We start from the raw sequence: 16,062 nt of genomic DNA on the forward strand, positions 1-16,062 counted from the left end.
TCCTAAAAACTTTTTCACGATTAAAATCACCAAAAACCGTATGCTATAGTACACAAATGTTAGGTAAAACTGGTTGAACGTTCAAAAAACTTTTTCACGATGAAAATCAGCAAAAATTGTATGCTATATTACACAGAATTTGGGTAAAATTCGTCGAACGTCCAAAGAATTATTTCACGATCAAAATCACAAAAAACTGCATGCTATATCCCACAGATTTTTGGTAAATTGGTGGAATGTCCAAAAAACCTTTTCACGACCAAAATCACCAAAAGTCGTATACTATATTCCACAGATTTTATTTAAATTAGGTGGAACGTCCAAAAAACCTTTTCACGATCAAATCATCAAAAACTGTATGTTATAGTACACAGATTGTGGATGCAATTGGTGGAACATTCTAAAAATTTATTTTACAATCAAAACCACCAAAAAAGTGTATATTATAGTACACAGATTTTGGGTCACATTTATGGAACGTCCAATAAACTATTTATCGATCAAAATCAACAAAACTTGTATGCTATGATACACAAATTTTGGACAAAATTGGTGGAACGTCCAAAAAACTATTTCACGATCAAAATTACCAAAACTTGTATGCTATAGTACACAAAGTGTTGGTAAGATAGGTGGAACGTCCAAAAAAAAATTCACGATCAAAATCACCAAAACATGTATGCTAGTACACAGATTTTATATAGAACTGGTGGAACGTCCAAAAAACTATTTCACGATCAAAATCACCAAACATTGTATGCTATAGTACTCATATTTAGGGTAAAATTGGTGGAACGTCCAAAAAAAAATTCACAATCAACATCACCAAAAATTGTATGCTATAATACACAGATTTTGGGTAAAATTGGAGGAATGTACAAAAAACTACTTCACGGTTAAAATTACCGAAAACTGTATGCTATAGTACACAGATTATGGGTAAAATTGGTGGAACATAAAAATAATTATTTCACGATCAAAATCACAAAAAAACTCTATGCTATACATATTTTGGGTTAAATTGGTGAAACATGCAAAAAAATATTTCACGATCAAAATCACAAAAAACTGTATGCTACAGTACACATATTTTGGGTAAAATTGGTGGAACGTCCAAAAAACTATTTCACGACCAAAATCACCAAAAACTGTATACTATAGTACATAGATTTATGGTAAAATAGGTCGAATACCCAGAAAACTTTTTCACACTCAAAATCACCAAAAACTGTATGCTATAGTACACAGTTTTTGGGTAAAATTGGTGGAACGCCGAAAAAACTTTTTCACGAGCAAAATCACCAATATAGTACACAGATTTTGGACAAAACTGTTGAACGTCCAAAAAATTATTTCGTGATCAGAATCACCAAAAATTGTATATTATAGTACACATATTTTGGGTAAAATTGGTGAAATGTCTAAAAACATATTTCAAGATCAAAAAATTGATTTCACGATCTACATGACATAACACTGTATGCTATAGTACTTGTATTTTGGGTAAAATTGGTGGAAAGTTCAAAAAACTATTTCCCGGCCAAAATCACCCAAAAGTGTATACTATATAGTACACATATTTAGGGTAAAATTGGCGGAATGTCCAAAAAACTTTTTCACAATCAAAATTACCAAAAATTGTATGCTATATAATACAATATACAGTTTTTGGTTATTTTGATCCTGAAAACGTTTTTTGGTCATTCCACCAGTTTTACCCAAAATCTGTGTACTAAGGCATACAGATTTTGGTGATATTGATCGTAAATTAGTTTTTTGGACGTTCCGCCAATTTCACCCAAAATCTGTGTACCATGGCATACAGTTTTGGTGATTTTGATCGAGAAATAGTTTTTTGGACGTTGCACCAATTTTAACTAAAATATGTGGATTATAGTATACAGTTTTTTGTGATTCTGATCGTGAAAAAGTTTTTGGACATTTCACCAATTTAACAAATAATATGTGTACTATAGTATACAGTTTTTTGTGATTTTGATCGTTAAAAGGGTTTTTTGGTCGTTCCACCAGTTTTACCCAAAATCTGTGTACTGATATACCGTTTTGGTGATTTTGATCGTGAAACAGTTTTTTGGATGTTGCACCAATTTTAAATAAAATATGTGGAATATATTATACAATTTTTGGTGATTTTGACCGTGAAAAATTCTTTTAGACATTCCATCAATTTACCAAAAATCTGTGTAATATAGTATCTAGTTTTTGGTGATATTGATCGTGAAAAAGTTTTTTTGTCGTTCCACCAGTTTTACCTAAAATCTGTGTACTAAAGCATACAGATTTTGGTGATTTTGATCGTGAAATAGTTTTTTGGCCGTTCCACCAATTTCACCCAAAATCTGGGTACTATGGTATACAGTTTTGGTGATTTTGATCGTGAAATAGCTTTTTGGACGTTGCACCAATTTTAACTAAAATTTGTGGACTATAGTATACAGTTTTTGGTGCTTTTGATCGTGAAAAAGTTTTTTGATATTCCACAAATTTTACCAATAATATGCATTATAGTATACAGTTTTTTGTGATTTTAATCGTTAAAAGGGTTTTTTGGTCGTTCCACCAGTTTTACCCAAAATTTGTGTACTATAGCATACAGATTTTGGTGATTTTAACCGTGAAATATTTTTGTCGGCGTTACACCAATTTCACCCAAAATATGTGTACTATGGTATACCGTTTTGGTGATTTTGACCGTGAAATAGTTTTTTCAACTTTGCAACGATTTTAATTAAAAATCTGTAGACTATAGTATATAGTTCGTGGTGATTTTGTTCGTGAAAAACTTTTTTTGACATTCCACCAATTTCCACCAAAAATTTGTGTACTATAGTATACAGATTTTGCTGATTTTGATAGGGAAAAAGTTTTTTGGACATTCCACCAATTTTACCAAAAATATGTATACTGTAGTACACAATTTTTTGTGACTTTGATCGTTAAAAGGGTTTTTTGGTCGTTCCACCAGTTTTACCCAAAATCTGTGTACTATAGCATACATATTTTGGTGATTTTGATCGTGAAATAGTTTTTGGACAATCCACCAATTTCACCCAAAATATGTGTATTATGGTATACACTTATGGTTATTTTGATCGTGAAATAGTTTTTTCGACGTTGCACCAATTTTAACTAAAAACTGTGGACTATGGTACACATTTTTTGTGATTTTGATCGTGAAAAAGCTTTTTAGACATTCCATCAAATTATTTACCGTAAAATGTGTAGATTAGTATATAGTATAGCATACAGATTTTAGTGATTTTGACCGTGAAATAGGTTTTTGAACGTTTCACCAATAATATGTGTACTATAGTATACAGTTATTTGTTATTTTGATCGTTAAAAGGGTTTTTTTGTCGATCCACCAGTTTTACCCAATATCTGTGTACTATTATAGCATACAGATTTTGGTGATTTTAACCGTGAAATTGGTTTGTAGAACGTTTCACCAATTTCATCCAAAATTTGTGTACCACATTGTATACAGTTTTGGTAATTTAGATCGTGAAATAGTTTTTCGGACGTTGCACCAATTTTAATTAAAAATCTGTGGACTATAGTATACATTTTGTGGTGAATATGTTCCTGAAATTTTTTTTTGGACATTCCACCAATTTTACCAAAAATATGTGTACTGTAGTATACAGTTTTTTGTGACTTTGATCGTGAAAAAGTTTTTTGGTCGTTCCACCAGTTTTACCCAAAATTTGTGTACTATAGCATACATATTTTGATGATTTTGATCGTGAAATAGTTTTTGGACAATCCACCAATTTCACCCAAAATATGTGTATTATGGTATACACTTATGGTTATTTTGATCGTGAAATAGTTTTTTGGACGTTGCACCAATTTTAACTAAAATATGTGGACTATGGCATACATTTTTGTGATTTTGATCGTGAAAAAGCTTTTTAGACATTCCACCAAATTTACCATAAAATGTGTAGATTAGTATATAGTATAGCATACAGATTTTAGTGATTTTGACCGTGAAATATGTTTTTGAACGTTTCACCAATAATATGTGTACTATAGTATACAGTTATTTGTTATTTTGATCGGTAAAAGGGTTTTTTTGTCGATCCACCAGTTTTACCCAATATCTGTGTACTATAGCATACAGATTTTGGTGATTTTAACCGGGAAATTGGTTTTTGAACGTTTCACCAATTTCATCCAAAATTTGTGAACCACATTGTATACAGTTTTGGTGATTTAGATCGTGAAATAGTTTTTCGGACGTTGCACCAATTTTAATTAAAAATTTGTGGACTATAGTATACAGTTTTTGGTGAATATGTTCGTAAAAATTTTTTTTGGACATTCCACCAATTTTACCAAAAATCTATGTACTGTAGTATACAATTTTTGGTGACTTTGATCTTGAAAAAGTTTTTTGGTCGTTCCACCAGTTTTACCCAAAATCTGTGTACTATAGCATACAGATTTTGGTGATTTTGATCGTGAAATAGTTTTTGGATAATCCACCAATTTCGCCCAAAATATATGTATTATGGTATACACTTATGGTTATTTTGATCGTGAAATAGTTTTTTGGACGTTGCACCAATTTTAACTAAAATATTTGGACTATGGCATACATTTTTTGTGATTTTGATCGTGAAAAAGCTTTTTAGACATTCCACCAAATTTACCATAAAATGTATAGATTAGTATATAGTATAGCATACAAATTTTAGTGATTTTGACCGTGAAATAGGTTTTTGAACGTTTCACTAATAATATGTGTACTAATAGTATACAGTTATTTGTTATGTTGATCGTCAAAAGGGTTTTTTTGTCGACCCACCAGTTTTACCCAATATATGTATACTATAGCATACAGATTTTGGTGATTTTAACCGTGAAATTGGTTTTTGAACGTTTCACCAATTTCATCCAAAATTTGTGTACCACATTGTATACAGTTTTGATGATCTTGATCGTGAAATAGTTTTTCAGACGTTGCACCTATTTTAATTAAAAACCTGTTGACTATAGTATACAGTTTTTGGTGAATATGTTCGTGAAAATGTTTTTTGCTCATTCCACCAATTTTACCAAAAATCTATGTACTGTAGTATACAATTTTTGGTGACTTTGATCGTGAAAAAGTTTTTTTGGTCGTTCCACCAGTTTTACCCAAAATCTGTATACTATAGCATACAGATTTTGATGATTTTGATCGTGAAATAATTTTTGGATAATCCACCAATTTCACCCAAAATATGTGTATTATGGTATACACTTATGGTTATTTTGATCGTGAAATAGTTTTTTGGACGTTGCACCAATTTTAACTAAAATATGTGGACTATGGCATACATTTTTTGTGATTTTGATCGTGAAAAAGCTTTTTAGACATTCCACCAAATTTACCATAAAATGTGTAGATTAGTATATAGTATAGCATACAGATTTTAGTGATTTTGACCGTGAAATAGGTTTTTGATCGTTTCGCCAATAATATGTGTACTATAGTATATAGTTATTTGTTATTTTGATCCTTAAAGGGGTTTTTTTTGTCGATTCACCAGTTTTACCCAATATCTGTGTACTATAGCATACAGATTTTGGTGATTTTAACCGGGAAATTGGTTTTTGAACATTTCATCCTAAATTTGTGTACCACATTGTATACAGTTTTGATGATTTTTATCGTGAAATAGCTTTTCGGATGTTGCACCAATTTTAATTAAAAATCTGTGGACTATAGTATACAGTTTTTGGTGAATATGTTCGTAAAAATTGTTTTTGGACATTCCACCAATTTTACCAAAAATATGTGTATTGTAGTATACAATTTTTGGTGACATTGATCGTGAAAAAAAATTTTGGTCGTTCCACCAGTTTTACCCAAAATCCGTGTACTATAGCATACAGATTTTGGTGATTTTGATCGTGAAATAGTTTTTGGACAATCCACCAATATCACCCAAAATATGTGTATTATGGTATACAATTATGGTTATTTTGATCGTGAAATAGTTTTTTGGACATTGCACCAATTTTAACTAAAATCTGTGGACTGTGGCATACATTTTTTGCGATTTTGATCGTGAAAAAGCTTTTTAGACATTCCACCAAATTTACCATAAAATGTGTAGATTAGTATATAGTATAGCATACAGATTTTAGTGATTTTGACCGTGAAATAGGTTTTTGATCGTTTCGCCAATAATATGTGTACTATAGTATACACTTATTTGTTATTTTAATCGTTAAAAGGGTTTTTTTGTCGATCCACCAGTTTTACCCAGTATCTGTATACTATAGCATACAGATTTTGGTGATTTTAACCGTGAAATTGGTTTTTGAACGTTTCACCAATTTCATCCAAAATTTGTATACCACATTGTATACAGTTTTGGTGATTTAGATCGTGAAATAGTTTTTCGGACGTTGCACCAATTTTAATTAAAACTTTGTGGACTATAGTATACAGTTTTTGGTGAATATGTTCGTGAAAATTTTTTTTGGACATTCCACCAATTTTGCCAAAAATCTGTGTACTGTAGTATACAATTTTTGGTGACTTTGATCGTGAAAAAGTTTTTTAGTCGTTCCACTAGTTTTAACCAAAATCTGTGTACTATAAGCATACAGATTTTGGTGATTTTGATCGTGAAATAGTTTTTGGACAATCCACCAATTTCACCCAAAATATGTGTATTATGGTATACACTTATGGTTATTTTGATCGTGAAATAGTTTTTTGGACGTTGCACCAATTTTAACTAAAATATTTGGACTATGGCATACATTTTTTGTGATTTTGATCGTGAAAAAGCTTTTTAGACATTCCACCAAATTTACAATAAAATGTGTAGATTAGTATATAGTATAGCATACAGATTTTAGTGATTTTGACCGTGAAATAGGTTTTTGAATGTTTCACCAATAATATGTGTACTATAGTATACAGTTATTTGTTATTTTGATCGTTAAAGGGGTTTTTTGTCGATCCACCAGTTTTACCCAATATCTGTGTACTATAGCATACAGATTTTGGTGATTTTAACCGGGAAATTGGTTTTTGAACATTTCATTCTAAATTTGTGTACCACATTGTATACAGTTTTGATGATTTTTATCGTGAAATAAATTTTCGGATGTTGCACCAATTTTAATTAAAAATCTGTGGACTATATAGTATACAGTTTTTGGTGAATATGTTCGTAAAAAATTTTTTTGGACATTCCACCAATTTGACCAAAAATATGTGTACTGTAGTATACAATTTTTGGTGACTTTGAACGTGAAAACGTTTTTTGGTCGTTCCACCAGTTTTACCCAAAATATGTGTACTATAAGTATACAGATTTTGGTGATTTTGATCGTGAAATAGTTTTTGGACAATCCACCAATTTCACCCAAAATATGTGTATTATGGTATACACTTATGGTTATTTTGATCGTGAAATAGTTTTTTGGACGTTGCACCAATTTTAACTAAAATATGTGGACTATTGCATACATTTTTTGTGATTTTGATAGTGAAAAAGCTTTTTAGACATTCCACCAAATTTACCATAAAATGTATAGATTAGTATATAGTATAGCATACAGATTTTAGTGATTTTGACCGTGAAATAGGTTTTTGAACGTTTCACCAATAATATGTGTACTAATAGTATACAGTTATTTGTTATTTTGATCGTCAAAAGGGTTTTTTTGTCGACCAACCAGTTTTACCCAATATCTGTATACTATGGCATACAGATTTTGGTGATTTTAACCGTGAAATTGGTTTTTGAACGTTTCACCAATTTCATCCAAAATTTGTGTACCACATTGTATACAGTTTTCATGATTTTGATCGTGAAATAGTTTTTCGGACGTTGCACCTATTTTAATTAAAAACCTGTTGACTATAGTATACAGTTTTTGGTGAATATGTTCGTGAAAATGTTTTTTGGACATTCCACCAATTTTACCAAAAATCTATGTACTGTAGAATACAATTTTTGGTGACTTTGATCGTGAAAAAGTTTTTTTGGTCGTTCCACCAGTTTTACCCAAAATCTGTGTACTATAGCATACAGATTTTGATGATTTTGATCGTGAAATAGTTTTTGGATAATCCACTAATTTCACCCAAAATATGTGTATTATGGTATACACTTATGGTTATTTTGATCGTGAAATAGTTTTTTGGACGTTGCACCAATTTTAACTAAAATATATGGACTATGGCATACATTTTTTGTGATTTTGATCGTGAAAAAGCTTTTTAGACATTCCACCAAATTTACCATAAAATGTGTAGATTAGTATATAGTATAGCATACAGATTTTAGTGATTTTGACCGTGAAATAGGTTTTTGATCGTTTCGCCAATAATATGTGTACTATAGTATACAGTTATTTGTTATTTTGATCGTTAAAGGGGTTTTTTTGTCGATCCACCAGTTTTACCCAATATCTGTGTACTATAGCATACAGATTTTGGTGATTTTAACCGGGAAATTGGTTTTTGAACATTTCATCCTAAATTTGTGTACCACATTGTATACAGTTTTGATGATTTTTATCGTGAAATAGTTTTTCGGATGTTGCACCAATTTTAACTAAAATCTGTGGACTGTGGCATACATTTTTTGCGATTTTGATCGTGAAAAAGCTTTTTAGACATTCCACCAAATTTACCATAAAATGTGTAGATCAGTATATAGTATAGCATACAGATTTTAGTGATTTTGACCGTGAAATAGGTTTTTGATCGTTTCGCCAATAATATGTGTACTATATAGTATACAGTTATTTGTTATTTTAATCGTTAAAAGGGTTTTTTTGTCGATCCACCAGTTTTACCCAGTATCTGTATACTATAGCATACAGATTTTGGTGATTTTAACCGTGAAATTGGTTTTTGAACGTTTCACCAATTTCATCCAAAATTTGTATACCACATTGTATACAGTTTTGGTGATTTAGATCGTGAAATAGTTTTTCGGACGTTGCACCAATTTTAATTAAAACTTTGTGGACTATAGTATACAGTTTTTGGTGAATATGTTCGTGAAATTTTTTTTTGGACATTCCACCAATTTTGCCAAAAATCTATGTACTGTAGTATACAAATTTTGGTGACTTTGATCGTGAAAAAGTTTTTTAGTCGTTCCACCAGTTTTACCCAAAATATGTGTACTATAAGCATACAGATTTTGGTGATTTTGATCGTGAAATAGTTTTTGGACAATCCACCAATTTCACCCAAAATATGTGTATTATGGTATACACTTATGGTTATTTTGATCGTGAAATAGTTTTTTGGACGTTGCACCAATTTTAACTAAAATATGTGGACTATGGCATACATTTTTTGTGATTTTTATCGTGAAAAAGCTTTTTAGACATTCCACCAAATTTACCTAAAAAAGTGTAGAATAGTATACAGTATTTTGTTATTTTGATTGTTAAAAGGTTTTTTTGGTCGTTTCACCAGTTTTACCCAAAATCTGTGTACTATAGCATACAGATTTTGGTGGTTTTGATCGTGAAATAGTTTTGTGGACGTTCTACGAATAGCACCCAAATATGTGTACGATAGTATACGCTTTTTTGTTGAATTTCATCGTGAAAAAAAATTTTGGTCGTTCCACCAGTTTTACCCAAAATCTGTGTACTATATAGCATACACATTTTGGTGATTTTAATTGTGAAAAAGGTTTTTGGACATTCCACCAATTTTAACAAAAATATGTGTACTATAGTACACATTTTTTTGTCATTTTGATCGTGAGTTTTTTTTTTTTTTTTTTTTTTTGTCGTTCCACCAGTTTTACCCAAAATCTTTGTCATATAATATACAGGTTTTTGTGATTTTGATCGTGAAAAAGTTTTTTGGACAATCCACCAATTTTACCAAAATTTTGTGTACTATATAGTATACATTTTTTGGTGATTTTGATTGTGAAAAAGTTTTTTGGTCGTTCCACCAGTTTTACCCGAAATCTGTGTACTAAAGCATACATTTTTTTGTGATTTCGACCATGAATTAGTTTTTTGGACATTCCACAAATTTTAACAAAAATATGTGTACCATAGTATACAGTTTACATGATTTTGATCGTGAAATAGGTTTTTGGAGGTTGCACCACTTTTAACTAAAATTTGTTGAATATTGTATACAATTGTTTGTGATCTTGATCGTGAAAAAGTTTTTTGGGCATTCCACCAATTTTACCAAAAATATGTGTACTATAGTATACAGTTTTTGGTGATTTTTGATCGTTAAAGGGGTTTTTTGGTCGTTCCACCAGTTTTACCCAAACTCGGTGTATTATATAGCATACAGATTTTGACCGTATAATAGTTTTTTGGACGTTTCACCAATTTCACACAAAATTGTGTACTATGGTATACAGTTTTGGTAATTTTGATCGTGAAATAGATTTTTGGACGTTCCACCAATTTCATCCAAAACCTGTGTACTATGGTATACAGTTTCGGTAATTTTGATTGTGAAACAGGTTTTTGGACGTTGCAGTAATTTTAACTAAAATCTGTGGACTATAGTATAATGTTTTTGGTGATTTTGATAGTGAAAACAAAATTTTGGACATTTCACCAATTTTACCAATAATCTGTGTACTATAGTATAAAGTTTTTTGTTATTTTGATCGTTAAAAGGGTTTTTTTGTCGATCCTCCAGTTTTACCCAATAACTGAGTACTATAGCATACAGATTTTGGTGATTTTGACCGTGAAATAGGTTTTTAAACGTTTCACCAATTTCACCCAAAATCTGTGTACCACATTGTATACAGTTTTGATGATTTGATCGTGAAATAGTTTTTCGGATGTTGCACCAATTTTAGTTAAAAATTTGTGGACTATAGTATACAGTTTTTGGTGATTATGTTTGTGAAAATTTTTTTTGGACATTTCACTAATTTTACCAAAAATTTGTGTACTGTACTATACAACTTTTGGTGACTTTGATCGCCAAAAAGTCGTTCCACGAGTTTTACCCAAAATCTATGTACTATAGCATTCAGATTTTGGTGATTTTGATCGTGAAATAGTTTTTTGGACAATCCACCTACTTCACCGAAAATCTGTTTATTGTGGTATACACTTTTGGTTATTTTGATCGTGAAATAGTTTTTTGGACGTTGCACCAATTTTAACTAAAATCTGTGGACTATAGTATACATTTTTTGTGATTTTGATCGTGAAATAGTTTTTTGTACATTCCACCAATTCTACCCAGAATCAGTGTACTTATAGCATACATTTTTTTTGATTTTGATTGTGAAATAGTTTTTTGGACGTTCCACCAGTTTTATCAAAAATATGTGTACTAGTATACAGTTTTTGGTCATTTTGATCGTTAAAATCTTTTTTGGACGTTCCATCGATTTTATCTAAAATCTGTGTACTATAGCATACATGTTTTGGTGATTTTGATCGTGAAATTTTTTTTTGCACGTTCCACCTATTTTACCAACACTTTGTGTACTATAGCGTACAAGTTTTGTTGATTTTGATCGTGAAATAGTTTTTTGGACATTCCACCAACTTTGTCCGAAATATGTGTACCATAGTATACAGTTTTGTTGATTTTGATCGATATTGGACGTTCCACAAACGTGACCCAAAATCTGTGTACTATAATTTACAGTTTGTTGTGATTTTGATTGTGAAATAATTTTTTGAACGTTCCACCAATTGCATCCACAATCTGTGTACTATAACATACAGTTTTTTGTGATTTGATCGTGAAATTTTTTTTTTCACGTTCCACCTATTTTACCCAAAATACGTGTACTATAACATATACAGTTTTTTGGTGAAATTGCTCCTGAAATATTTTTTTTTTTGACGTTCCACCAATTTTACCCAAAATATGTGTACTATATAACATACAGTTTTTTGTGATTTTGATCGTCTAATAGTTTTTTAGACGTTCCACCAATTTTACCCAAAATTTGTGTACCACACCCTAATGTTTTTGGTGATTTAGATCGTGAAAACTGTTTTTGGACGATCCACCAATTTTACCCAAAATATGTGTACTATAGCATATATTGTTTGGTGATCTTGATCGTGAAATAAGTTTTTTGACGTTCCACCAATTTTACCCAAAATTTGTGTACTATATAGCATACTATTTTTTGTGATTTTGATCGTCAAAAAGTTTTTTGACGTTCCACCAATTTTGCCTAAAATATTTGTACTATAGCATATAGTTTTTAGTAATTTTGATCGTGGAATAATTTTTTGGACGTTCCACCAATTTTGTCCACAGTCTGTGCACCATAGCATACATTTTTTGGTGATTTTGATCGTGAATAAGTTTTTTGGATGTTCCTCATAGTTTCCCCAAAATATATGTACTATATCATACATTCTTTTGTTATTTTGATCGTGACAAAATTTTTTTTTTTTTGACGTTCTACTAATTTTAAAAAAAAATTATACTATAGCATACAATTTTCGGTGATTTTGCTCGTGAAGTAATTATTTGGACGTTCCACCAATTTTACCCAAAATTTGTTTACTATATAGTATACAGTTTTTTGTGATTTTGATCGTGAAATAAATTTTTGCATGTTCCACCAATTTAATCCAAAATCGGTGTACTATGGCATATAGTTTTTTGGGATTTTGATCGTGAAATAATTTTTTGCATGTTCCACCAATTTTACCCAAAATATATGTACTATAGCATACAATTTTCGGAAATTTTGATCGTTAAATAGTTTTTCGAACATTCCACCAATTTTAACCAAACTTTATTTACTAAAAGCATACAGTTTTTTGTAACTTTGACCGTGAAAATTTTTTTGGAACGGTCATGGAATTTTGCGCAAAATATGAGTAATAGTATACATTTTTTGGTGATTTGGCCGTGAAATAGTTTTTTGGACGTTTCACTATTTTTTTCCCAAAATATGTGTACTATAGCATAAAGTTTTTTTGTGATTTTGATCGTAAAATAATTTTTTGGAAGTTCCACGAATTTTACCCAAAATCTGTGTACTATATATTAGCATACAGTTTTTTTGTGATTTTGATCGTGAAATTTTTTTTTTTGGACGTTCCATCAATTTACCTAAAATTTGTGTACTATTGCCTACGGTTTTTTGTGATTTTGATCGTGAAAATTTGTTTTGGACGTTTCACCTATTTTACCCAAAATATGTGTACTATAGCATACAGTTTTTTGTGATTTTGATCGTGAAATAATTTTTTGGACGTTCCACCAATTTAACCAAAAAATTGTGTACTATAGTATACAGTTTTGATGATTTTGATCGTGAAATAATCTTTTGGACGTTCCACCAATTTTTTGATGACTTTGATCATGAAATAGTATTTTGCACATTCCACTAACTTTACCGAAAAACTTACATTATTTAATCCACAAAAGGGGCATAATACACCGTTTGTATGTTAATGGGCCTTAAGGTAATGCCCGTTAAGAGAATGATATGGGCCCAATAAATATGTATAAGAAAGCCCATCAAATCCCCAATTATCAAGTGGGGCCCTCTCTCTTCTCTCTCTTCTCTCTCTCTCTCTCTCTCTCCCTCACCTTATCTAACCCGATTGATTCTTCTCAACCAAATCTTCTCAACCCAGAAAGAAAGAAAAAATGGCGTCCTTAGCACAGCAATTTGGTGGGCTAAAGTGTCCGCCATTATCAACTGTGGAAAACAACAAATTCTCGACTGCTTCAAAGAACCATTGCTACACGGTGCTGCCGAGAAAGAGAAGTGTAATATCAGCAGCAGCTGTTGTTATTGCAAATGCACAAACAAGAGAGAGAATGAAGCTGAAGGAGATGTTTGAGGACGCGTACGAGAGGTGCCGCACTCTCCCCTTGGAAGGTGTCGCCTTCACCATTGATGACTTCCACGATGCCCTTGAGAAATACGATTTCAATTCCGAAATTGGTACCAAGGTCAGATGCCTCTATGAATTAGATTTGCCATTTTTTATCTGTTATTATATTTTATTTTTTTTTATGATTGAGGTGAATTGGATTTCATATGTTGGATTGGCACCGGCGAATTTGGAAAAATCATGAAAAAAATGAGGGGGTGAAATACAAGTAGGGATTCTATAGCTTTTATAATCTAGGTTTGATGGATAATGCGTTTTGTGGCTTGTGATATAGCTGAAAATATAATGAGCAAATATGCATTAGATCTCTCTAAAGGTTGGTGAGTTAGATTTTATGATGAAGGTTGGCTGTTTGATTATGCTACTCATGAAGTAGTATCTGCAAACGTTTACAGTTTCTTGGTGGGGCCGGAATTTCTCTTTTTATGCTTTTTCTCGGCTATGACAGAGAAAGAAAGACCAGTGAAGGGAGTTGTATGAGTCTGATTGTCTGTTTAATTTTTTTGTTTCAGGTAAAAGGAACAGTTTTTAACGTAGATGCAAACGGTGCATTAGTTGACATAACCGCAAAGTCATCAGCATACTTGCCTCTGAGAGAGGCATCAATCCACGGCCTTAAACACGTGGAAGAGGCAGGCATAGTTCCTGGTTTACGTGAAGAATTTGTAATAATTGGAGTGAACGAGGCCGATGATAGTTTAATCCTGAGCCTTCGTAATATTCAGTACGACCTTGCCTGGGAAAGGTGTAGACAACTTCAAGCTGAAGATGTTGTTGTCAAGGGTAAGGTAGGTTTTTTTACCGGAACTAAACTCTTAACTTTATCCCATTTTATCACTATCCAAATTTGCAAGTTTAACGCGAAGTTTAATTGTATAAACGAGCAGGTAGTTGGAGCTAACAAAGGTGGAGTGGTGGCAGTGGTGGAAGGTCTTCGTGGTTTTGTTCCATTTTCACAAGTCTCCACTGTTAGTTCTTTGTTCTCGCATGCGTTTAGCTCATGTTACAGTTTAATTAGATGTAGTAACTAAGAGAGTTGTTTTGTGAATTGAAATCAGAAATCAACTGCAGAGGAACTTCTGGAAAAAGAACTTCCTCTAAAGTTTGTAGAAGTTGACGAGGAACAGTCGAGGCTAGTCCTCAGTAACCGTAAGGCCATGGCTGATAGTCAAGCACAGCTTGGAATTGGTTCTGTAGTTATCGGAACTGTTCAGAGCTTGAAACCTTATGGTGCTTTCATAGACATTGGTGGAATTAACGGCCTTTTGCATGTCAGCCAGATCAGCCACGATCGTGTCTCCGATATTGCTACAGTTCTTCAGCCCGGTGATACTTTAAAGGTGCAACCACTTCTGCCAAAAAAAAAAGAACCCTACTTACGTTCTGAAGAATTTTGTTACTCATCTGCTGAAATCGAAATTATTGTGTAGGTTATGATTCTAAGCCATGACCGTGAGAGAGGACGGGTCAGCCTCTCGACTAAGAAGTTAGAGCCTACCCCTGGTGACATGATTCGCAATCCCAAGCTGGTTTTTGAAAAGGTAAGTCTTGTGAAATTGTTATTAATTATTTCTTTTAATTATTATTATTAAAAAAATCAGTGGAATTTGGGGTTGGTTCCCAAATAGTACAACTGTGGAACGATAGTATGTTGGTGACGTGTATGGAATGATTTGTTGGTTGTGAGTTTCAGGCAGAAGAGATGGCTCAGACATTCAGGCAAAGGATAGCTCAAGCAGAAGCCATGGCTCGTGCTGATATGTTAAGATTCCAACCTGAGGTAATATTATTATCTGCTTTTCTTTATTATCAGTTAATGACTATTTACATTCAGTCCCACTTATTTTACGTTAATGTTTGTTTAACAAACGGCGCTACATCTATTATCACTGTGCAGAGTGGGTTGACCCTTAGCTCTGAAGGGATCCTAGGACCTTTGACTTCAGATTTGCCTGTTGAAGGTTTGGATTTAGGCGATATCCCCCCAGCTGAAGATTGATGAATGCACCGATTTTTGAACTTTTGAGCTGTATGTAGTGTTTGGCCTCACTTCTACGTTATTCATCCTATTGTATCTCTCTATATTGTTGTCAAGAATTTAGCAGTGGTTGTTGATGTCTATTTATTTATTTATTCAAGTGATCAATGCATCCTCAGTTACTCAACAATTAAACTTACATC

The 16,062-nt window shown here is 32.0% G+C and overlaps 1 protein-coding gene across 1 annotated transcript; it reads left to right on the forward strand.

The window, feature by feature from the left end:
• Positions 1-13,513: 13,513 nt before the first annotated feature.
• On the forward strand, positions 13,514-16,027 carry RPS1 (ribosomal protein S1). Its single transcript, XM_012987140.2, has 7 exons — positions 13,514-13,939; positions 14,394-14,669; positions 14,769-14,849; positions 14,940-15,221; positions 15,312-15,422; positions 15,575-15,661; positions 15,779-16,027. The coding sequence occupies exons 1-7, from the start codon at positions 13,631-13,633 to the stop codon at positions 15,878-15,880; spliced, it is 1,248 nt and encodes a 415-aa protein (XP_012842594.1). The 5' UTR covers positions 13,514-13,630; the 3' UTR covers positions 15,881-16,027.
• The last annotated feature ends 35 nt before the right edge of the window (positions 16,028-16,062 follow it).

Source organism: Erythranthe guttata, chromosome 7 (genome assembly GCF_056151865.1).
Source record: "Erythranthe guttata isolate IM_541 chromosome 7, IM_541, whole genome shotgun sequence".
Classification (NCBI taxonomy): domain Eukaryota; kingdom Viridiplantae; phylum Streptophyta; class Magnoliopsida; order Lamiales; family Phrymaceae; genus Erythranthe; species Erythranthe guttata.

What these genes read in the sequence shown, in the direction of transcription:
- RPS1 (XM_012987140.2), top strand. Translation starts at nt 13,631, where the DNA reads ATGGCGTCCTTAGCACAGCAATTTGGTGGGCTAAAGTGTCCGCCATTA. An exon ending in ATGTTGTTGTCAAGGGTAAG is followed by an intron (nt 14,670 to 14,768) that starts GTAGGTTTTTTT and finishes ATAAACGAGCAG; the next exon opens with GTAGTTGGAGCTAACAAAGG. An exon ending in AGCCCGGTGATACTTTAAAG is followed by an intron (nt 15,222 to 15,311) that starts GTGCAACCACTT and finishes ATTATTGTGTAG; the next exon opens with GTTATGATTCTAAGCCATGA.